Source organism: Lagenorhynchus albirostris, chromosome 3, assembly GCF_949774975.1.
Source record: "Lagenorhynchus albirostris chromosome 3, mLagAlb1.1, whole genome shotgun sequence".
Classification (NCBI taxonomy): domain Eukaryota; kingdom Metazoa; phylum Chordata; class Mammalia; order Artiodactyla; family Delphinidae; genus Lagenorhynchus; species Lagenorhynchus albirostris.
The window spans coordinates 127,410,264-127,433,061 of NC_083097.1; the positions used below are offsets into that span (position 1 = coordinate 127,410,264).

At 39.6% G+C, this 22,798-nt stretch overlaps 1 protein-coding gene and 1 long non-coding RNA gene across 4 annotated transcripts in view; one reads left to right on the forward strand and one right to left on the reverse strand.

The window, feature by feature from the left end:
- Window positions 1–2,047: 2,047 nt before the first annotated feature.
- Window positions 2,048–5,489, reverse strand: LOC132518532 (uncharacterized). Of its 2 annotated transcripts, XR_009539908.1 has the most exons (3): window positions 5,147–5,489; window positions 3,192–3,390; window positions 2,048–2,600 (listed from the first exon to the last, which is right to left on the reverse strand). It is a non-coding gene; the product is annotated as an uncharacterized LOC132518532 (long non-coding RNA). The 2 variants fall into 2 exon arrangements; XR_009539907.1 differs by having other exon boundaries at window positions 3,192–5,489.
- A 554-nt stretch (window positions 5,490–6,043) lies between these two features.
- The window catches only part of G3BP1 (G3BP stress granule assembly factor 1), a 31,191-nt gene continuing 14,436 nt past the window's right edge, over window positions 6,044–22,798 (forward strand). The window contains exons 1-3 of one of the 2 annotated variants that reach the window (XM_060144068.1): window positions 10,646–10,825; window positions 11,813–11,871; window positions 20,762–20,874. In XM_060144068.1, the coding sequence (XP_060000051.1) occupies window positions 20,780–20,874 (95 nt within the window). In that variant the 5' untranslated portion in view covers window positions 10,646–10,825; window positions 11,813–11,871; window positions 20,762–20,779. Of the gene's footprint in view, window positions 6,155–10,645; window positions 10,826–11,812; window positions 11,872–20,761; window positions 20,875–22,798 lie in introns of those variants that run through there. The other variant, XM_060144067.1, reaches the window with a different exon arrangement.

The following is a 22,798-nucleotide window of genomic DNA, read 5'->3' on the forward strand; positions in this document are numbered from 1 at the left end:
TGGGGCTGTATTATCCTGCCCTGGGCAGTACTGACAAGTGGGTAAAAGAATATGGACTTGAAGTCAGAGAGTCCTACTTTCTAGCTCTCGCTGTGTGACCTTGGGCAAGTTGCTTACTCCCTCTGAGCTTGTTTCTGAGAAATGGGAAATAGGGTTGTTGTGACTATTAAATTAAATGATCTTTGTAGAGAACATTAGTAGGGTGCCTGGCTGAGGCACTGGTCAGAGGTTGAGGAGGTGATGTGTTTGCAGACAGTCAATGCCAGAGGAGAGAGGGATCCAATTAGGCATGCATTTCTAAGCCAGTAAAGGGTCTCTTTGGATCTTTGTATGATTTTTGTAAGGTAAGGAGAAAAAGGAAAAGAGGTTAGCAGTCTGGGAGGGAGGCAGATTAAAACATTAATGCTTCATTTCCAAAAGCCCTCATATACCTAAAGGGGTAATGTAGTGTTCCAGCTGTTTGTTTTAAAGATTAAAGTTTTCATATGTGTAGTTCCTCATATCACTATTAAAATCTACACTTAACATTGAATTTTTGAAAAATACATGCACATGTTTAAAAAAATTATAAAGTACCAAAGGGTACTTTCAATGAATGAAAACTAAGCCTTCTTCCAAATCAGGTCCAATTCATCTCCCTGTTAGCAATCATTGACAGTTTCTTATGACTCCTTCCAGGTATTACCTGTGCATGTACAGCAAAACCATACAGGACTGTGCATGGATAACTGTAGCAATAGAGTATCAATAGAAATAATTGCCCCATTAATAATGGCCCCCTACCCTGTTTTCTTTTTTCCTATCTTCATTTATTGATATCTCTTGGAGATCTTTATAACCATACACATAGATCTGCCTCATTTTCTCTGTTTGCATGACAGTCCACTGTAAGAGTGAAACAGGAGGGAAGGGGGCAGGGCACAACTTTTAGAAGAATGACATAGCCCAAGGACATGACATAAACTGATTAGAACCAAATAGGTCCAAGATGGCGGATGAGCTGACTTTCCACTAGACCTTGAGCCTCAGTATACGCTCATTGTAATACATCAGCAAGCTAAATGACACACCCACAGGCGCCATGACAGTCCCAAGGCTGACCCTAAAGGTCGAGAAGTGGGTGGTGGCCCAACTTCTGGAAATCCCCACCCCTTCCTCAGAATAGCTGGAATACTCCTCCCACTCATTAGCCTATGAAATTACCCACCCCTATAAAAACTGACAACCCCATATCCTGGTGCCTTTCTCACCTTCTGAGATGGCCCACACTCTGTGGAGTGTGTTTCTCTCTAAATAAATCCACTTCTTACCTATCACTTTGTCTCTCACTGAATTCTTTCTGTGACGAGACATGGAGAACCTGAGTTTCATTAAGTCCTGAGAACAGTGTGTGGTCTCAGTTAAAAGACCATGGGTTCAAGTCCCAGTCTGAGTTGCACGGTTTCAAGAGTGCACTGTATTGTATTGTATCTACCCAGTCCCATATAGCTCGACATTTGGGTTGTTTCCTGTCTCTACTGCAAGCAGTGCTTCAGTGAATAATATTACACTGGGTCTTTGTTCATAGGTAGAAGTTTAACAGTTAAAGGTACATACAGGCACATATATATATATATATATATTTTTTTTTTTTTTTGCAGTACGCGGGCCTCTCACTGTTGTGGCCTCTCCCGTTGTGGAGCACAGTCTCCGGACGCGCAGGCTCAGCAGCCATGGCTCACGGGCCCAGCCGCTCCACGGCATGGGGGATCTTCCCGGACCGGGGCACGAACCCGTGTCCCCTGTATCGGCAGGCGGACTCTCAACCACTGCGCCACCAGGGAAGCCCAGGCACATATTTTTAATCACTCTTCCTGAGTGATTAGCTTTGTTTGGGAAATACTGATTCAGGTGATATTCTTAGGAGCATTCCTTACCCAATACACCACCCATCCATCCTCTCCACAAAAGTGTATTTTCTGGGGTCTTGCCCATGCTTTTTTCTGTTACTAAACACAAGTCCGTGTGCCAGATGCACAGTGAGGCTAAACAAACTGAAATGTCGGAGTTTGGAGCAGAGAAAGGTTTATTGCAGGGCCATGCAAGGAAAATGGGTGACTCAGGCTCAAAAACCACCGAACTCCTGACGGCTTTCAGGGACAAATTTTTACAGGCAAAATTTGGGTTGAGGGCTGTAGAGTGTGTGACTTTTTTCTGATTGGCTTGGTGGTGAGGTAACGGGAGAGTTTGTTCTTACTTAGTTGAGGCATGCATCGTTAAGGTGCCTGGGCTCTTCGCTGTGGTGTGCAGGTTTCTCTAGTTGTGGCATGCGGGTTTCTTCTCTCTCTAGTTGTGGTGCGCAGGCTCCAGGGCACATGGGCTCTGTAGTTTGCATCATGCGGGCTCTCTCACTGAGGCGTACAAGCTCAATAGTTGTGGCTCTCGGGCTTAGTTGCCCTGCAGCATGTGGGATCTCAGTTCCCCGACCAGGGATCCAACTGTGTCCCCTGCACTGAAAGGTGGATTCTTTACCACTGGACCACCAGGGAAGTCCCAGTTCCAGGAATCTTGTGCTCAGCCTGAAGTTATCATCTTCCACCTGGGCGGAGGGGCCTTAGTACCTGCAGAAGAACTCAAAGATATTGTTATGTATCTTCCTTCAGGAAGAACTAAGACCCTGCCCCAAGGCTGCACTATTGTTTCTTGACTTCTCCTTTATCTCTGCATTCCCTCCCTTCCCTGACTAGCAACTGTTTGAACCTCCCCTTTGGAACTCAAGGAAGGCCAAGGAGGCCGAAGTCTTTTTCCAGCAAATAAGAAACGAGACATGGAAAGGATTTGTACCAGGAAGGGCCCCACAGTTCCATTTCATTTCCACCTCCATTCTCAGACCTTTGGGAGAATTGGCAGAAACAAAAGGTTGAAGTTGTGTTCTGCAGGGTTTGCAGAATTTGTTTGCCAGTAGAAAGCCTAGTAGGAGGCTGGGTACTCTCCCTTAGATGACTACATCGGGGTTCTCACCGCTGGCACTATTAATTTGGCCCCCTTCATCATGGGGGCTCTCCTGGGCTTCCCAGGCCTAGGCCTCCATCCATTAGATGCCAGTAGCCCCTCTACCTAGTTGTGAAAAGATCGTATGTCTTCTGGGGGCAAAATCTCCTCCATCTTGAGAACAAGCGCTCCAGACACTTCCATGGTGGTAAATTACTCACTGAACATTTACTAAGTATCCAGCATCTGGAGCCTGAGGTAAATGACCACAGGAAGATGCCAACTTGTTCTCTCCTGTGGAAGACAGTCACAGCCACCTGAAGGGTCTTGTCCACATTCTCACTCTGGTAATCCATTTCCTCTTCCTTTCTTCCTACCCACTATTAGACAGCAAAACCATACAGGATTGTGCATGGATAACTATAGCAACACAGAGACAACACAGTACATGAACACAGTCACATTGTAAAACTTTCCAATAATATATTATCCTTGTTGCTCCCACCCTAGGGGAATCCCTAAGGGGAATGGCTTGTTTTAAATTTAGAATTCTTCCCCGGTGCACTTACATACCTATTTTAACATACAGAAATCAGGCGTTTTGGTTTTTCGTTTTTAACATAAATGGGAATTCACTGTATGTTTTGTTGAACTTGATTTTTTCAGTTAACAATCCAATTAACAACTGGAGACAGGCTCATATCAGTATAGTTCGACCTCATTCTCTTTTAGCTGCATAGTATTGTATACTATGGGCATATTACCGGTTAATCAGTTTGCAAATTGATGAGCAATTACGTTTTCAGTTTTTAAATATCATAACAAAGCTGACAGTGCTGTAATGAACAGGTAGTACATGTCTCTTGGTAAAAAGAAAACACATGGCTATCAAGCAAGAAGGGAGATATACACAATTTTAACAGCCTGCCAAACAGCCCTACAAAAAGAGCTGTTATCACTTAAAATTCCCTCCAAATGTGATTAAGAATAGCTTTGACCCCCATCACAGGCCACCTGGGTTAAATTACCAATCTGAATTTGAAGTGTTGCCAATCCGCTCTCCTTAGCGTTTCAATTTGTAAAGTCTTGTTGTAAAATGCAAATTTCTTAGTTCACCCTTTAAGAAACCTTTCAGGGGCTCTCCAACGCCCTCAGAATAAAGTCCAAATTCCTTAGCCAGACTAACGTAATCCTGGAGGTTCCTTACTCCAGAAAACCTCTAGCAGCTTCTCTCCTCTAAGCCGAGTTCCCTCCAGTGCCCCCATAGCCCCAAACGCCCGTTCCCCAGTTTGGGAGCTCCCGGCACGGCGCAGAGGCACTGTTTGTTGAATGGGTGACAGCGGCAGGAACAGCATCTCGGTCATCTCTGACCCCAGCCCCTGGAGCTCAATAAATGCTTATTGAGCAAGGCCAGTGCGGGAGAGGGGCTTGGGGGGCCAGAGGGACGCTCCTACTTTGCTCCTGGAGCCGCACCTCCGACCCCACCAGGCTGCTGCCTGCGCCCCATCGGCCCCAACAGAGAGGGCTCAGGTGCTTCATTTCCAAATTTGCAAAACAATGAGAGCCCCTTCCGCAGGGTCACATGCCTGGAAGGAGACCCTACAGAGGCGGTCTCTGTATTTCCATATAAAATGCTCATGTGATCAACAGAGGGCCCAACAAAACAGTAAGAGTCCTGGACAGGACCAGGCTGGAGTGCCACTTATCCCCTAAAGTATTTCGGGAAAGCTTCAGGGTGTCTCATATAGTTCTTTTTTTTTTTTTAAATATAAACTTATTTACTTATTTTTGGCTGCGTTGGGTCTTTGCTGCGGTGCGCGGGCTTTAAGCACGTGGGCTCAGTAGTTGTGGCGTGCAGTTTCTAGAGCGCAGGCTCAGTAGTTGTGGTGCACGGGTTTAGTTGCTCCGCGGCATGTGGGATCTTCCCGAACCAAGGCTCGAACCCGTGTCCCTTAGCATTGACAGGCAGATTCTTAACCACTGAGCCACCAAGAAAGTCACCATACAATAGTCTGACAATCAACCTTTTAAAGACTGCAACGACCTGAAGAAATAAACCCTCACAGCCACAGCAACTGGAAATCTAAATGACAATGGTGGTGACGCCCAGGATGCTGCAGGAAGGCCCAGGCCCATCGGAGAATTTACAAACTCCCGTTTCTCGGTGAACACCCACCAGCCAGCCTGCCGCAGCACTTGCCGAGAACAGCAGGGTAGAAATGGGTGTCCTCAAACTCAACGGTTTTCACCTGCGACCTTTTTACAGGATCTTAGGTAAACAAAGGGAGTTACTTTCTCCTCTGGCTTTCGTTGAACAGTTGTTCCACAAGAGTGCTGACTAATGGTGGCAGCCAGCAAGTGCCCTTAGGCGGCCTCATAGAAATAAAAAAGTTGGTATAAGAAAGAAAAACAAAACAACCAAACAACGGGAAACTGTACCACCTGGCTCCAGTGATACCAAACTGTGAGGAAAAGGCGGGAGAGGGGTCCTCAGGGATCGCACCCAAGAAGTGAAGAAGAAAAAAGGACATGAAGCCCGAGCCCAGACAGCCTCAGAACCGCCCCAGAGGGCACGGCGTACCCGGGGCTAGGTCTCCTCGGTGCGGTCCAACCTCTGCGTCAATCAGTTCTTTCCCGCGCTGTGATTGGTGGGCTTCCTTGGCCACCCTGGCGCCCACCTCCTAGTTGCTTGGGGTTTACTTCCCCAAAGTACACGGGCCCCACCTTGTGGAGCAACCGCTCCTGCATGGAAAGCGGATCTCCGCCCTGGGGAAGACGTTGTAACGAATGGGAGCATCCTCAAACATTTATTGGCTACCGTGGATATCGGTCAAAGAACTTCCCACCCTCCTTCCCACCGTACCTTTCAGTTATTGGTCTCTCTTAGTGCCAATCCGTTACTAGGGAAACGAGCTCCTCACAGTCTCATAGGCATGAGTCAAAGCCAATCAAGAGCCACGCCTTCATCCTGAGTCAGTACCCAATTGCTGCTCGAAGAGCCCAGGGTGCGCAGTCGGGATTGGCCACTAGACTGCCCGACCTGGCCGCAACAAGTTAGGCTGAATCGCCCTTATATAGCCCGGCGACGGAACACGCGTGTGTGCGGACGCAGTTGCGTGAGGGGTTTTTTGCGTTTTGCGGTGCTGTGGAGCAGAGCTTGTTCCTCTCCCGCTCAGCCGTGCAGGTACGCCGAGGTGTGGACGGGGCTGGGCAGCCCCGGGACGAGGACGAGCTGGGGCTGTGGTGAGAAGGAGACGTCCTAACGGCGGCCGCGCGAGGCGCGCCTCCCCCCCCCTCCGCAACGGCCGCAGGCGCGCGGCGGACGCACGGGCGCGCGGAGGCGCTTCGCCCCCCGCCCCCACCGGCCCGGCGCGCGTGGCTGTGGACGCGTCCGCCGCCTGCGCGTGCCGCGCCCAAGGGCCACGGCGGGCGAGAGCGAGCCGCGGCCGCCGCCCGGGTCCAAGGGTGATCTCGGGGGCCTGGGGCCCCGCGCGGCCGGCTCGGTAGCTTTTCCCGCCTGCCCCCCCGCCCCCCCCTCCGCGCGCCAGCCGAGTCCTTCCTCCCCTGGCGGGGGTCTCCAGCTTAGCCCAGACCAGAGGAGGCTTTTCTTTGGGTGGGGGACACGAAGGTGCGATGAGAATTTCTCGATTCGGGAAGCAGAAGTGCTGCTCCTAGGTTTCATTTACTAGGAGTAACGGGGGGAGCAGCGAGTTCGTGGATATTGAGTGATGATAATAGCTAACATTTTTCCAAGTCCTCGCTGTGTGCCAGGCACTGTGCGGAGCAACTTGTGTGTGTCTTCTTTACTCCCGAAATGCCCCGTTGAGGTATGTACGTTGCTTTCCCTCTTTTTACAGCGGACTCGAAGGCCCAGAGGTGGAGTGACACGGTCAAAAGCACACAGACCGTAAGGGGCAGGTATTTGTTTGAACCTAGGCGGTCTGACTCCCAGTCCCCGGACCTGTTTTATTCTTTGTCCCAGCGCCCTGTGCGGCTCTAGGGCATCTTTGCCCCCAGAACGCTAGTCCCTGGGGTCAGCATCAGCCTCGGAAGGCCGACTGCAGCGGCATTTGTACTTGGGCCAGTTGAGGGCTTCCAGGGAGACGAGGGTTGGACGTGGGATTATTTCAAAGGAAAAGAAAGGGTTTTTTGGGCTTCTTTTCTACAGATAATCCTAAAGGTAGTTGATGGATGTGCTGCCCTAAAAGCTTCTGGGAAAAGCGTAGAGTAAAATGAATAAGCCCCAATGATCCTGGACAGTGTTCCTCGTCAGATTTGAAACTTAGAGGCTGATGATGGGAAGTTCCCGCCAGCAGGAAGTTAGGCTCTGATATTAGATCTTGAATCTTCTTTCTTCCTTTTTTAATTGGAGCAGGCTTTTGAGAAAGACCCTCGAGAAGACAGTTGAACTTCCTCGATTTATGTAGTTGAAGAAAATGAGGTTGCAGAGCGATGAGTTTCAAATCTGGCCATGACGTATAAGTGAAAATTTGAAATTGGAGTGGGAAGCTTGGTGCCCAGTTACAGGACAAATTTGACCTCTGTGGAGCCTCAGCTAGGTGAATTAGGGGTGATTGAGAGGTGTTGGAAGTCTTACCCTTATGGCAGTTGGGAACTTCTGTGGATGAAAACTTGTCTACATACATTTATTTAGCATTGTGTGTATGCTCCTGTTATATGCAAACGTAGAAGACACCTTCAAAGACTTGAGTGTAAATTTTTCTGGTAGAGTTATATCCGAGATTTTTTTAAAACCAGTTTATTCCTTGACTTAATGAAATAAATGTTCCTGTGTTGCAGGTCCGCATCATTACTTTGCATCACAAATGTCTCTACTTGAGCTAAAGCTACATTAAAAGTTTTGGAGCTAGCTCTTCTGAATTAATTTTGATTGGAATGGCTGTCGACCATTTTCCTTTCTCTCTTTTTTTTTTAAAGAAGTTTATCTATTTTGTTTGTGCAGACACTTTTTAGAATTGGTCTTTGTATAAGAATTGTTTTTCTGCTAGAGGGAACACATAATTTACATCTTTGTAAGTAAATTAAAAAGCTGTGAGGAAACAAACATTTTTGTTTCCATTTACCCAGTAATTTACATATTTCTTGACAGAAAGTAGCGGTAGATACAGGATCAAAATAGCTTATGGACAGGTTCCAACACCTTTGTTGGTGTTGCCATGAATGACACATAGCTTTAGAGTATAACATTGTTTTCTTTGGAACTTGCCTTCTTGTAGCAATTCCAGTTACCTGCATTTATATACACCAGTTAGCTATTGAATTAACATTTTAAGTTATCAAATGTTAAAACACTAATGATCTACATTTAAACTGTTAATGAGTCCACTAATTATTCCTTGAGGTAAAATATATCAGAATGAAAGTTCTTTGTGTATTATTTGAGGGAAATTTTTGTTAGTTTCCCCTTCAGATATTTTAAAAAATACTGTTCTTGGCTTCAGGCAAATGGTTATCGGTTGGGTAGGAATATGAAACCTGGTATTTCACAGATTGGTAGCCCAGTTGATCGCTTGTGTATTCATTGATCAAGAACAAATGAATTGAAGCAAATTGATAATACAAGACTTGTCTGCCTGTCTTCAATCCAAGCTAGAGGTTACTTTTGCTGTTAAAATCCTTTGAATCTAAGCTTTTGTATCTCTTCTAACTGGTAGAAAAGTAGGTAGTTCTTTGTTCTTTTATTTAACTCACTTTAGTTTGCTGTTCTCAGCTGACAGTCTGCTAAGGGAACATCAGGAGATTTGGTAATGTTTCTTGGTGACCTACTTCACAGCAGTTTTTGGTAATTTACATTTTTTTTTAAACTTGTTTCAGTACTTTGCCTAGAAAGTAAAGGGCAGAAGTTTGTTTTAAATTTTTATAGGTTTGTGAATTGTATATGGTTCTTAGGACGGATGAGGCAGTGTTAAAAAATGAAATTCGGTATAAAGCCTGAATGTGTGACCTAAACCAGTTTTTCCTTTTGCCAGTTTACTAACATTACCCACTTGATCTTTCAACATTTTGCAGTTAGATTTGTTTCTTAAAATACTTCAAAATTCAAATATGCATTGTATATTCATTTAATTGCACTTTAAGACTTCCTTGGACAAAATTTACTGACTCTAAAGAGGGAGATAATTGTTAAAGTAGGTAGCTAAGAAAAAAAGCCCCCCCCCCCCATCAGTTTTTAACACCTAGTGGGACCTTTAGTACAGTACTATCCTTCCAGCCATGGAGTTAAACTTAAGATTCAGCAACTGTAATCACACTTGTAGTTGGTGATCACACTGTGGTGAAGAACTAAGTTTGTTTTTAAATCTCAAAAGTCAGCTTTCTGTTTGTTTGTTTATTTATAGTATTCTTGGTCACCCTCTCTGGCTTTGGTTGGGAAAGCTTAATTGCAAGCCTGATGATAAGATGAAGAGGGTGAAGAGTTAGGAAAAATGTGCACATGAAGAGTGGGAAGAGGGGGCTTAACAAAGCAGAAAGTTATTAAAAATTCTCTTGTAGGCTGTGGCCTTTGTAAATAAAATCAGGTCTTTAGATTTTAAGTGATAAGATTTCCACTTCTGCATTCTGGCCAATCTGTTATGTCATATTGCTTGGCTGTTTAGCCTGGGTGCTGTATTTCAGGTATTTAATAAAAAGTAAATATTAGAGATGGTAAGATATGGTTCAGAGGATAAAAAGCTGGCTTCCTAGATGGGACACACTTCAGCTTAGTAGGAATGTCATCCTTGGTGGCTGTTAAGTGGCTTTGTGGCAGCATCATTGCTTATTTGTATAGCTGTTTATGTATTTTTAAAGTGCATTCACAGATCTTAGGTTTTCTCCTGTTTTTGCATATAAGACCTGGAGCTCTGTAACCTAAGTAGTTGTCTAAACTATTTTGTAAAGCAAGTGGTGTAACTGGTAAGGATATGTGCTAGATATATTTCCTTGTTCAGAAACTTAGAAGGTTTTAGAATTTCCTTATTCAAAAAATCTTTGAAGGTTTTAGAAGGCATCAGTGGCACCTACCTGCCTTTCCAGGGTTTTTTGTTTGTTTGTTTTAACAACTGCACCTCAAGTATATCCCATGTTTATGGACTATCTTGAGCTTACTCCTAGGGATTCCTGGCATACATCCACCTATGCTTTATGAGATCTAAAGCATAGGAAATTCATGTTTTCAAGGAATTTCATACATGAAGCATTAGTATATAGTTAACAGTATTTTTTCATCTTGGTGAGAAAGGACAGATTGTTGCTTAATTATAAACCTAGCTGACTAGCTTTTAATGCTGGATTGGGAAAGGGATGTTAAAAACCAAGAAAAGTTAGTGAATTAATTTTGTCAGTTCTTGAATTTTTTTCTCTTGAGGAAACATGTTTTTTGAGGTAATTTTGTAGTTACAGACAAGTTGCAATACAGACATGTTTTGTATACCCTTTACCTAACTTCACTAATGTTAACGTCTCACCTAATCATGGTACATTTTTCAAAAATAAATTGACATTGATAAAGTATTATTAACAAAGTCTTGACCTTATATGGATTTCCTTAGTTTTTCCACTAATGTCCTTTTCTTCTGTTCTAGGATCCAATCCAGGATACCACATTGCAGTTAGTCCTCCTGTCTGCTTGGTTTCTCTTCTCTGATCTGTGACAGTTTCTTGTATTTTCTTTGTCTTTAATGACCTTGACACTTGATCTCAGTTTGGTTATACTTGGTGTTGAGTAGACTGAGGTTATGGATTTTGGGAAGAATACCACAGAAGTGACTTAGCCTTCTTACCGCATCACGGGGCACATAATACCATTCCTAGTTGAATTTAACCTTGATCACTTGATTAAAGTGGTGTGTACCAGGTTAGTATTTTTTTCCTTTCCATATTCTTTTTATGAGAAGCTAGTCACTAAGGGAGGAAAATCTTTGAATATGTGGACATATATTAAAGCTACCGCTGTAGTTACTAAACATTTGGGGGGAAACACTTTGAACTTAGGCAGATATTCTGTTTCTCTAAATTTTCCCCGCTTAATGTTAGCATTCATTAGTGGATCTTGCCTGCAGCTCTTAATGGTGCTGTTCTCATGGTGATTCTTTATTTCCCTTGTTTCTTCTCCGTCATTTGAAATTCTTAGGTAAGAAAGATTTGTCTCTTCTCCCCATTTTTTTAATTCTTCATTTTCCCATTTTTTAACACTATTTACCCATTAATTTTAAAATTTTTAGTTATATCAGTATGGGCTCATGGATGTTCTTTGGGGTTGTAATCCAGTGTTCTCCTAACTTATTTTTGGTTTTTTACTTATTACTTTATTTTTTGAATTGTTCCAGTTTTGACTCTTGTGTTCTTTTGATGTTCCCATATTTTTTTTTTTTTTAAGCATTTTCTTTCTTTATCAGGTACTTCAGGCTCATGTTGTATTTTGCCTGTCCTGTGTCTCCAAGAAGTTGTCAGGAAGAATTTTGAAGGAGGGTGACAGGTGGTAAATGTCAAGAGTTTGGAAAGTAGATTGAACTGTAGTAGATGGATGTAGTGATAGTTAATGCTGCTCTTGCTCTGAGCAAAAGCGGCTTGGTTTCTGTAGTTTTTTCTCTGGTCTGGGAAAGCATTTTTATTTCTCATAACTAAGCCAAATTTCAAATGTTTGAATACATAGCATAACTTTGCAACAAAATTTGCAACATATTCATGTTAGTACACAGAAACCCTCGCTGTTTATTTTTCCGTAGTGTTTTAGATAGGTTATTACAAAACAGTAAAAAGATCCCTTAAATGTCATTGTACTCAGAATTGACAGTTAACATTTTGAGTCACTCTTTTAAATTTCCTTTTTTTTCCTGTACAGGTTCCCGTTCTGCTCTCTTCCCCTGAGATGACCTTTTGTCTTTCCAAGCTATTATATTGGTGGGTTAAAAAACAGCTTTATTGAGGTATAATTGACATACAATAAATTGCACATATTTCAAGTGTAGAATCTGATAGCTTTTGGCATTGTTTATACCTATGAAACCACCGCAATCAAGATAGTGAAAATAGCTATCATCCCCAAAAGTTTTCTCATGCTCCTTTGCATTCCCTCTTTCCTGTCCACTCTCCCTCCTCTTCTGCCCCCAGGGATCCCTTATCTGCTTTCTGTCACTGAAGATCAGTTTATACTCCCTAGAATTTTTATGTAAATGGAATCATACAATATGTGCTTTTTTAAAAAAAATTGCTGAGTAATACTGTTTGTTCTGTCCTGTAAATATACCACAATTTGTTTATCCATTCACCTGTTGATGGACATTGGTTTGTTTCCAGCCTTTAGCTATTACAAATAAAACTTCTTAAGAAACCGCCTAACTTGTACAACGTGGTTGTACCATTTTACATTCCTGCCAGCAATGTTGGAGGGTTCCATTTCCTCGATATCCTGGCCAACGCTTTATTACCAGCCTTTTAAGTTGTCATTCTGACAGGTGTGTAGTGGTACTTTACTGTGGTTTTAATTTGCATTTCTATAATTACTAATGGTGTTGATGTTCAGCATTTTTCATGTGCTTATTTGACATTCGAATAATTTCTTTGATGAATTGTCTCTTCAGATTTTTCGTTCATATTTTTTAGTTGTTTTTCAGTTTTGAGACTTCTTTAATATATTCTGTATACAAGTTGCTTTGCAAATAGTTACCTCAAGCTGCTTTGCCTTTTCATCCTCTTGATAGTGTCTTTGCAAAGTGAAAGTTTTTATTTATTCGTTTATTTTGGCTATGCCGTGCGGCATACGAGATCCTACTTCCCTGACCAGGGATCAAACCTGCATCCCCTGCAGTAGAAGTGTGGAGTCTTAACCACTGGACCTCTAGGGAAGTCCCTGGAAGGTTTTAATTTTGATGGAGTTCACATTATCAATCTGTGCTCTTATAGATCACGTTTTTAGTGTTGTGTCCAAAAATGACTCACTGTCACATTCAGATTTTCTTTAGAAGTTTTATAGTTTTAGGTAAAACCTAAAACTATTAAGTAAATTTTAATATTCTGTGAGTCTTGAATTGAGGTTCTCTTTATTTCTATATATGGATGTGCAGTTGTTCCAGCACCATTTGTTGAAAAAAGTATCCTTTTTCTACTGAATTGTCTGCACTTTTGGAAATCAATTGTCCATTTATGTGTGAATATATTTCTTTATTCTGTTTCATGGATCTGTTTGTCTGTTTTTACATCCAGGCTGTTTTAAAAATAAATTTACCAATGTATCTATGAACAATACTGCTATTGTTTTGCGTATACTAAAAACAAACATTTCAAGGCTATCATACAGTACTTATTTGACAAGTGACTTTTTGTTTTCTTTAAATCCAAGCTGATTTATTTATCTTTTAGAAATTTATTTATTTATTTATTTTTGACTGCGCAGGGTCTTCATTGCTGTGTGCAGGCTTTCTCTAGTTGCAGAGAGGGGGGCTACTCTTTGTTGAGGTGCGCGGGCTTCTCATTGCGGTGGCTTCCCTTGTTGTGGAGCACGGGCTCTAGGTGTGCAGGCTTCAGTAGCTGTGGCACGTGGGATCTTCCCGGACCAGGCTTGAACCCGTGTCCTCTGCATTGGCAGGCGGATCCTTAACCACTGAGCCACCAGGCAAGCCCAACTTATTTTGTTTCTGAGATCTAGTTCATGCTGACTTTATGACTGCTATAAATAGGGTGACTTTATATCTCGGTTTCCCAGGAACACTCCTAATTCACTCCAGTTAAGCTGGCGTAATTATTAATTGTATCACTTTTTAATCTTTTTTTTAAGTGCCCATATGATAATCTTACATACAGCCCGCTCCATGATGTGAATAAACTGCAACTTAACCCATTACCCCTTTGATGGATATGTGAATTGTTACCTGTCTTATGTTTCAGAAATAGGGTGGCATTTAATTTCTCTGTTTATATCTTGTGTAAATGGGTGAGTTTCTCTTGTTTATATATCAATCTACAAGAGAATTGCTGGATTCATCAGATTGGTTTTAATTTTGTTAGACAACTGCAGAGTTGTTCTCCACCGTGGTTGTACCAGTTGACACAGCAGTTTTGCAGGTTCTTTTTTCATTACTTCCTTTCCAGTGTTTGATATTGAGTGATATTTTAATACTTTGGAGGATCTCCTGTGAGAAGTGATAAGTTTTAATATGCATTTTACTAGTTACTTACTTTATCTTTTGTTGTTGCCCGTTTACTTTCCTGAGAGTTGCCTGTTCCATTTCTTTGCTTGTTTTTCTCTCAGGTATTCTTTGTTTTAATGATCTGTGTGGGAGTTCTGTATCCATTTTGCATATTAATCTCTTAGAGTATGATGCTGTGCTTTTTCTTAATTTACAGTGGGCATTTAACAGATCCTGAGTTATTAAGACATTTTGCTATTTTGCTATTATTAGAAAGAGTAAGCTCAACTATTTAAAAGTTCAGGTGGATTATAGTTGGTCTTAATGCTTTCCTGTTCTTGGAACATAAATTCTCACAGCTTTATTAGACTCAGTTAAAAGAAGCACCTTTAACATTTCTCTGAATTTCAGCAAAATTGATGTGGAATTTCTTTAAAGTTGCCATGCAGTCTAGTTAAATTGGGCTAAGTGAGTATTTTGAAAGTTAGGGAAGTATTGAATATTTCACAGATCAGGGTCAACTAGTAAAAACAAATCAGTGATTATGTTAGTACATGAGGTATTGACATTTCCGTGAGTTTTTTTTAGAATAGCACTCATTGATGTTGCATGCTTTACAAATAAGGTAAGAAAAGTATAAAAATTACATTCTTCACTCCTTGTAGGTAACTAATATCAACTCTGTTGCCTCAAACTTTTTTTTCCCTGTTTTGTAGACTACCTTAGTCATGCTTTTATTGTTTGCTTTGATGGATCCTAAGGCCAACACGAAGTGATGCTATTGGAAAAATTATACTATTAGAAGCCAGAAGCGAATCTTTCCTAAAACTGGAAAACTTATCAGAAGATATTCTGATATAATCCTTTAAAAAAGCAAAGTACATAGATATCATAAGACAGATTTAGAGATGAAGCCAAGAGCTTTTTAGGAGGTTGCTCCACTCTAAGACCTTAACCCTGAAAGTTGGGAGAAAGTAACCAGATAGAAACTTCCTGCATCATGAAAAAGTTTAAATTGGACCATCTATACTTGCTGCTAGTAAATACAGAGAGATGTTCTGTGGTCCTCAGATCTGGTAAAGTATCCCACTTGGACTAATTAAAATCACACAGTGTGGAGTTAGTTTATGGAATTGTGAACTTAAAGGGATTTTTTTTTTTTTAGTTTTTTTTTTTCTTTTAAATTTATTTTATTTATTTATTTTTGGCTGCTTTGGGCCTTCATTGCTGCACGTGGGCTTTCTCTAGTTGGCAGCGAGCGGGGGCTACTCTTCCTTGTGGTGCGTGGGGTTCTCATTGCTTTGGCTTCTCATTGCAGAGCACAGGGCTCTAGGTGCGTGGACATCAGTAGCTGTGGCTTGCGGGCCCTAGAGTGCAGGCTCAGTAGTTGTGACCCACGGGCTTAGTTGCTCTGCGGCATGTGGGATCTTCCCGGACCAGGGCTCGAACCTGTGTCCCCTGCATTGGCAGGCGGATTCTTAACCACTGTGCAACCAGGGAAGTCCCTTACGGGGATTTTTAAAGATCATTTTGTTTTAAGAGCTAGAATATGTAAGATAACAGGTCATAAATTATTGGATGTTGGTACCCTTTGTTGCGTTTTTCTTTTTCTTTTATTCTGAAAGTAATTCGTGTTCATCCCAGGACATTCCAGCAATTCAGAGGTCTATGAATTTTATTCTTTTTAACATGTACATAGTATTCCATTAAAATGTTTTATATATATTATATGGAACAAAATATAATTTTCTGTAACACAGGTAATGAAATGGTGAATACTTTTTAAACCTTATGTTGTATGTATTTACACCTTGTGTTTTTTATATAGTACTTTTTGTATGGTTTATTTCATAATATAAACATCCTCTCCGCCCCGCCCCCCCCCCCAAAAAAGGAGTGGTCAGTATTCTCAGTTTTTAGGTTGCTAATGTGAGAAACATTTTGACTTGTATTTTCTTGTAGTTTTTCCTCAGGGGAAATATTCTTTATGACTCCGATGGCTAAAAATTGTTTTAGAAATACTTCAGTTCAGCAAACTTATTTTCCTAGCCTAAGAATAAAATAAATTTTTAGCAGTGTTTAACAGAAAAGTAAAACTTAATGCTTTATTTATGTTTTTTTAAAGAGAGCAGAAATTTTTATATCTAACATAGCATAAACGTACCTAAAATTATTGTAGCTTCGTGATGCATGTTTTAAAAGTTAAGATATTAAGATGTGCACGTCATTTGGTTTGACAGTTTAATTGGGCCAGTTACATTCTGTGGGCACACAGGTGACTCTGTGGCATTCATGAGTAGACCACTGCAGTCATCAAGTCACCCTAGAAGTTCACTAAAAAGTAGTTTTACATTAAGTGCTTGGGCTTCCGTAGTCCAAGGTACTCTAGAAAAATTCTTTTTTTTTTTTTTTTCTCTGCGGTACGCAGACCTTTCACTATCGTGGCCTCTCCCGCTGCACAGGCTCCGGACGCGCAGGCCCAGCGGCCATGGCCCATGGGCCCAGCCGCGGAGGCACGCGGAATCCTCCCGGACCGGGGCATGAACCTGCGCCCCCTGCATCGGCAGGCGGACTCCCAACCACTGTGCCACCAGGGAAGCCCTAGAAAAATTCTTATTCTCTCAGGAGATAATCCTCTTTTTATTTTGCTAGCAAAATAGTTAAATAGTCTTCTGGGTGACAGAAAATGGTGGGATGTAGAAATGTTTTCTTTCACTATAGTTAATGGTTATAATAGTAAAAGTAATAGTAACAGCTAACATTCATTTCTTACTACCCAGACACTTAATTCTTGCAGTTATGATTTTAATTTTAAAGATTAAAGAACTGAGGGCACCAGAGAGATTGTTACTAGCTCAGGAGCACAACTAGTGGTAGAATTTTGCTCAGTGAGAATTGGTCAGAGAAAATTTGAAGGTTTCCTTTTGTTGCATCTCAAATACTCATTCACTGTTTTAAAATAGAGCACTCAGTTTCAGAGTTCATTTGTTACATATTGCTGGTCTTAGATTTACCAGTTCAGTTAGAACTGGTAAAGTGAAGGTATTGTTTACTATCTTTGCTTCCTTAAGTATTTCTAAGTGGCCAAGTTTTTCTTTACTTCTTGAGGTCAAGAACTGTTCTGTTCTTCCCCTTTCCCTAAACTAGGACTTTTTCAGTATTTCTTGAAAAAATTTTTAAGGGGAAGTATAATTTTTAAAACGTATTTTTCTTGTCCCCTTTGTAGAGTACAATTTTGGCATATTATGACATTCAGAATATTACAAACTTGGATATAAAATTAATGGAAAGTAAACTTTAGTGGAAGTGAGTGATTTCCTCCTTCCCCCTGTATTCTTCCTAGATCCTGTTTCTTTCATCACTGATCTTTCTAGACCACAATGATTTAATTTTATATCATTTTTTAGGAATATTACTTTTGAGTGATTTGTAATATATACCCCAAAAGGTTTATCCTGTAGATCTGAAAGCAGTGTTGCAAGGGAGTGATCTCCAAATTGGAATAACTTGGAACGTTTAATGAACTTACTTTGTCTTGGGAGAGTGGCATGTATCTTTTAGGAAGTCTTCCAGTCTTCATATCAGCATGGGGAAGGGGGAATTGCTGTTGATAATTAAAATAATAAGACTATCTAGTTTGTCTCTTATTTCTGATTTCGGTGCATGCTTCATAGTCCAACCAATAATGTATCCGTTGGCATATGCTGTTATATAAGGAACAGCCAGAATCCATAGTATTATAAATTTGTAAAACCTCTTCTAAAAGGACACAGTGTTTCAGGAGTATTTAATAAATGAGGGAGGATCTCATGTATTTTTAGCATGTATTTTCATTGGTATGCATAGTTTCTAATTGTCATAGTGGATCAGTAACTGGTAAAACATCAGCTTTTCTGAGATGCCATTTGATTTTGTTTACTTTCATTATTTTAGATTTGACAGAATTGAGAGTTCTAATGAACGAGGGTGAGATTAAAGACTTTATTCTCAGGAGGGTATGATGTTAGTTTACATATTTCTCATAGCTTCTGTTTTATGTTTGGACCAGAAATAAAGGTGGAGATTTCAGGGTGGTGATTTACCAAATAAAATTTTTCTAATGAGAATTGATTGAGTCTGTTTGTATAGACTAAATCTTTTGGGCTCAAATTGCCAAAATTTTCTGCATTTTCTTTTTTACTGGGAATGATGATCAAATAGACAAGGTTATTCCCAAAACTTTCAGTGTATGGTCTTAGATTACTGAAGAACTTCCCTAAACATTTTGTAGTCACTGGTGCTATTGGGTGGTTCAGTACTCTTAATTATTCTAAGACATTTTATGATGTCTTCAGGATTTTTTTTAATGTGGAAGCATTTTTATTTAGATTTTTTGAGGCATAATTTACAAACCACAAAATTATAGAATTTAAGGGTTCAGTTTGAAAAGTTTTTTAGTTGTATACAGGTAGCCATCACCCAAATGCATACAGTCCTCTCACCCCAGCCAGTTCCCCTCCAGTCCTTCCCAGTCTGTTCCCTGTCAGGCAGCTTCTGTTTTTTAAGCATGGTAGCTTAGTTTTCTCTTTGGCCTTTTCTTAATCATTGAAAAAAAAATGTATCTACGGTCATAATCTGAATTCTGGACAGCCTGATAGTTCAGCCTGACAAATGGATGATCAGAAGTCTGTTTTGCTTGTATAAAATTCTAATCTCCACTTGTATTGAGAATGATGAATGAAAGAAAGCTTTTTATTCCTGAGTGTGTCAGACACTCTTAAGTTTTAGGGCTAGAAAGTTGCATAAGAAATTGTCTCTACTCGTAAGAAACTTTATGACTTCAAAGAAGCTTGTAGCCTTCTTTCAAAATGTTATTTTTATCTGACCATGGCTTACGTAGAATTCTTGACGCTTTTGGCTATTTTAAGAATCAGTCCTTTTTTTTTTTTAAATATTGAAGCAATATAGTTTCTTTTCACTAAAATGCTATGTGTATTTACACACATGGAATATTATTTTTTTCTCAATTATTGAGATATAATTGACAGAAAGATTATTTTTAAATACTGCTACCATTTCCCTCGAGCTGATTGGTCGATATTTATTATAGAAGAGCTTAAAGGAGAGACTTGAGCTGGAGTTTCCACCTTAATGGAACCATAGTGTGAATATAAGCCTTGGGAGTGCGCAAGGCTATTTGAGGTAATCCTGGAATAAAGTACCATCTGTTTGGAACATTTTAAAATGCTAATTGAGAACCTAGTTTGCAAAATATTCAGTTATATTAAGCTGTTAAACTAATAAAGAAACTCGGTTAATAATACGGATTTCTCTGACAAGCTTCAGAAGTATAACAGTTAAAGAAAAAATTCACAAATGAGGTAAAGATCAATTTACTGTATAAATATGTTAACTTTCTTGGCTTTATGGCAATGACCTGAAGTAAAACACTGATGATAATGGTAATCAAGCTAAGTTTTTTTTTTTTTTATTTTGAATTATCTAGATAATCTCAAAGGGAAAGGAGAAGTTCCAGATGTGGTCTTAAGTTTTTATTTTTCTTACCTTTGATATATAACCTGGAGGATTTTCATCATTTTTCATGGAAAGATTGGATGTGGGAAGCAATATTTGATAAAATATTATTTAGAAATTTATATTATAATGAGACTACTTGACAGTATCAAAGGATGCAGTTAGGTTGATGTTATTAGTCTAGTTTCTTAGATCCTGGTGAAACAAGTAATAAATGGTCTAGGTATTCAGGAATAATGCAGTCATGCACTAGATGAGGATAATCATCTCTATAGATTGCTTGTACGGGAATTGACCAACCAAACTCGATCCATTTTGCCCATTCTTTAGGAAAACTGAAATACAATTTCTCTTATTTTTCCTTTATACTGTAGTTAATTATACGTACCTCTGTTTGCCTTTATGTTTATAAAGTTCGGGATGATTTTATCTCCTCAAATGAAAACTTGGATTATCTCATGCCAAATATTTTTTTGAAAGGGTTTTTAAAAAAATAATAACTGACAGTAATTGAGAACTTACTGTGTGCCAGGTGCCTTAACACTCCAACATACTTTAAGTCATAATTTTGAGGTGGTAGGGATTATTTTGTTGAGTAAAAACATTATTTGTTACTTTTTGCCTATTTTTTTTCATTTTAGAATTTTTTTTCATTTTTAAAGATAGTAAAAATTTCTCTGATTTAGTTTGACTAAAAATGTGATAGTATGTGTCTATATTGTCAAATATATATTTATCACCCTTGAACCTAATATTGCCATAGTAATATGTTGTAATATTACAAGTGGAACATGCTTAATTGATTTTATTGGCTTGGGAAAGTTACGATAGGATGCATGTTGGCAATATGTACTTTTGAAGTTCTTATATTAAGTTTAAGGAAATTGAATATTGGGAATAATGATGAATTAATTCTTCGTAGTGATTTTTTTTTCCCCTATAGCATTCATCTGATTACAGTAAATTTGAATATATAAAACCTCACTGGTCTGTGTGGGTTTTGTTTCTTATAGTGTTTATTCCTTTTAAAAACCAAGAATTGCTGAAGTGATCTTGTTGGTCAATGAGTCCGTCTCAGCTCTTCTCCCCTGACCCTTTCTCCCCTTGTACTTGATCTTTCAGGTTGAACGTATTTGACTTTTTTTTTCCAGGTTGAATTGACCAAAGCAATGGTTATGGAGAAGCCTAGTCCCCTGCTGGTCGGGCGGGAATTTGTGAGACAGTATTACACACTGTTGAACCAGGCCCCAGACATGCTACACAGGTGAGACCTTTCTTTTCCTGAGCATCATGTAATGCTGTGTTTTAGTGTGTGGGTACTTATCCTTAAGATTCTCTTATTCATCATGCACCTTCTAGGGTTACTGCATAAAAGTGCTTTGTAAGTACCAAAAAGTGATGGTTGTTCAAATTATGTAATAGTAGAATATACAAATATTATTTAAAAATTAGTCTAAGTTACCTATACATTATCAGAAAAGTAATGCTTGATAATGTAAACGTATAATAATTGTGCTTTTGATTTTGTTTGCCGTTTTGCTGTTTTTGGTGAATCATGAATTATTTAGTAAGAATGTATTGAAGAAGATGTAAGAGTGTTCCTGTAATGACATACTTTTGTGTTGATATGCTAACGATTTTTCTATGTAGGTGCAAATTTTTTTATCAAACTGTGTTTTAGCTTTTTTACTTGATAATCTGTGGTCATCTTACAAGGGTAGTACATGTATCACAGTAATTTTGTTACCCATGAGGTTTTATTTTCCAGAGGTGTAACATGTGTTTTAATCCCCTAATGATGAATATGTAAGTTGCTTCCATTATTTCCTCTTACAAATAGTGCTGCATTATACAAAGCTCTTAAGTTTGTTTATGTAGACTTATTAGAATATTTTTTAGAAATTCTAAAATGTGTATTTGTTGGACCAGAACTATTTTTTCTTCTATATCTTGCCAGTTTGCATATTGGATACCACGATTATTAGGTGAAAGAGAATGTTTTTAAATTCATTTTGAGTCCTTGTTCTGAAAATGGAAAGAATCACTTGTGTTTTGGTTTTTTTTAAGGCTTTATAATTTCCAAAACACTTTTAGCTTTTTCTTCTTGATCTTTATAAAAACCTCTTAGTAAGGCATTGTAGGATAGTTAACTTCATTTTACAGATAAAGACACTAAGGGGTTAAAAATTTGTTGGTACTCACACACCTATTAAGTGATAGAACAAGTCCTAAACCTTTCTTTCCCCCTCTTTTGTTGTTCTTTTTGTCAATTGTATTCTGTGCCTTTAGAAGTTAGATACATTTGGAATTTAAAGTGGAGCAGGTGTTGAAACAAACTAACCAAATACATTTCTTGTCAATATTGTTATTTACTGGTTCTAACACATCTGTTTTTCACATTTCATCTCTGAGGTACATTTTAGATACAATGAAAAGTGGATTAGCCAGCAGTGAACTGATTCTGGCTGACGTGCAGCCTTTTAATAACTTTGAAAGTTGAAAGGTACTTTTGAGATCCTTAAGGCCCCAGATCTGTCCCTTTTTTGGAGGAAAAAACAATCAGTATGTAGAATGACATGTATGGGCTTATTTGTGAAAAATTGTTAATTTGGAGTACAAGTGTCAAGAAATCCTAAAAGTGATTATCCCCAGGTTAGGATATTTTCTCTGTGTCTGTGTGTGTGTTGGGGTGGGGTGTTGTTGGCGCTTCCCTAATTCAGTATTGTTGTAATGAAAATAAGACAATTTGAGGATATAGGTGAATTAAAGCTATGAAGATTTCAGTCTGAAGCTCTTAATGCATCAGCAAAAGTTGTTAAAACTACTCCTAAAACCCATCTGCCTGAGTTACTGGGTTTTTAATGGGAACTCATCACATGCATTCTCAGATATAAAAGGACTCTAAGTCGGTAGAGAGTATAGATGTCCTCTTGTATATCAAGACTACCTGTGGTCTCCTTGAGTGAAAACAGGAACTTTTATTTTAAGGTGCCTTCCTGACGTGAACTACAAGATCCTTCCCAACATGATCATCCTTTCCTGAGACCTGAAACTTGTGACTCATAAAAATTCCTTGACCAGATTCATTCCCATTCAGCAAATGTTGTGACATGTAGGTGATGCATATATTATGATACAAAGATGAAAAAGAAAATACATTCCTGCCTCCAAGAATGTACTAGTCAGAC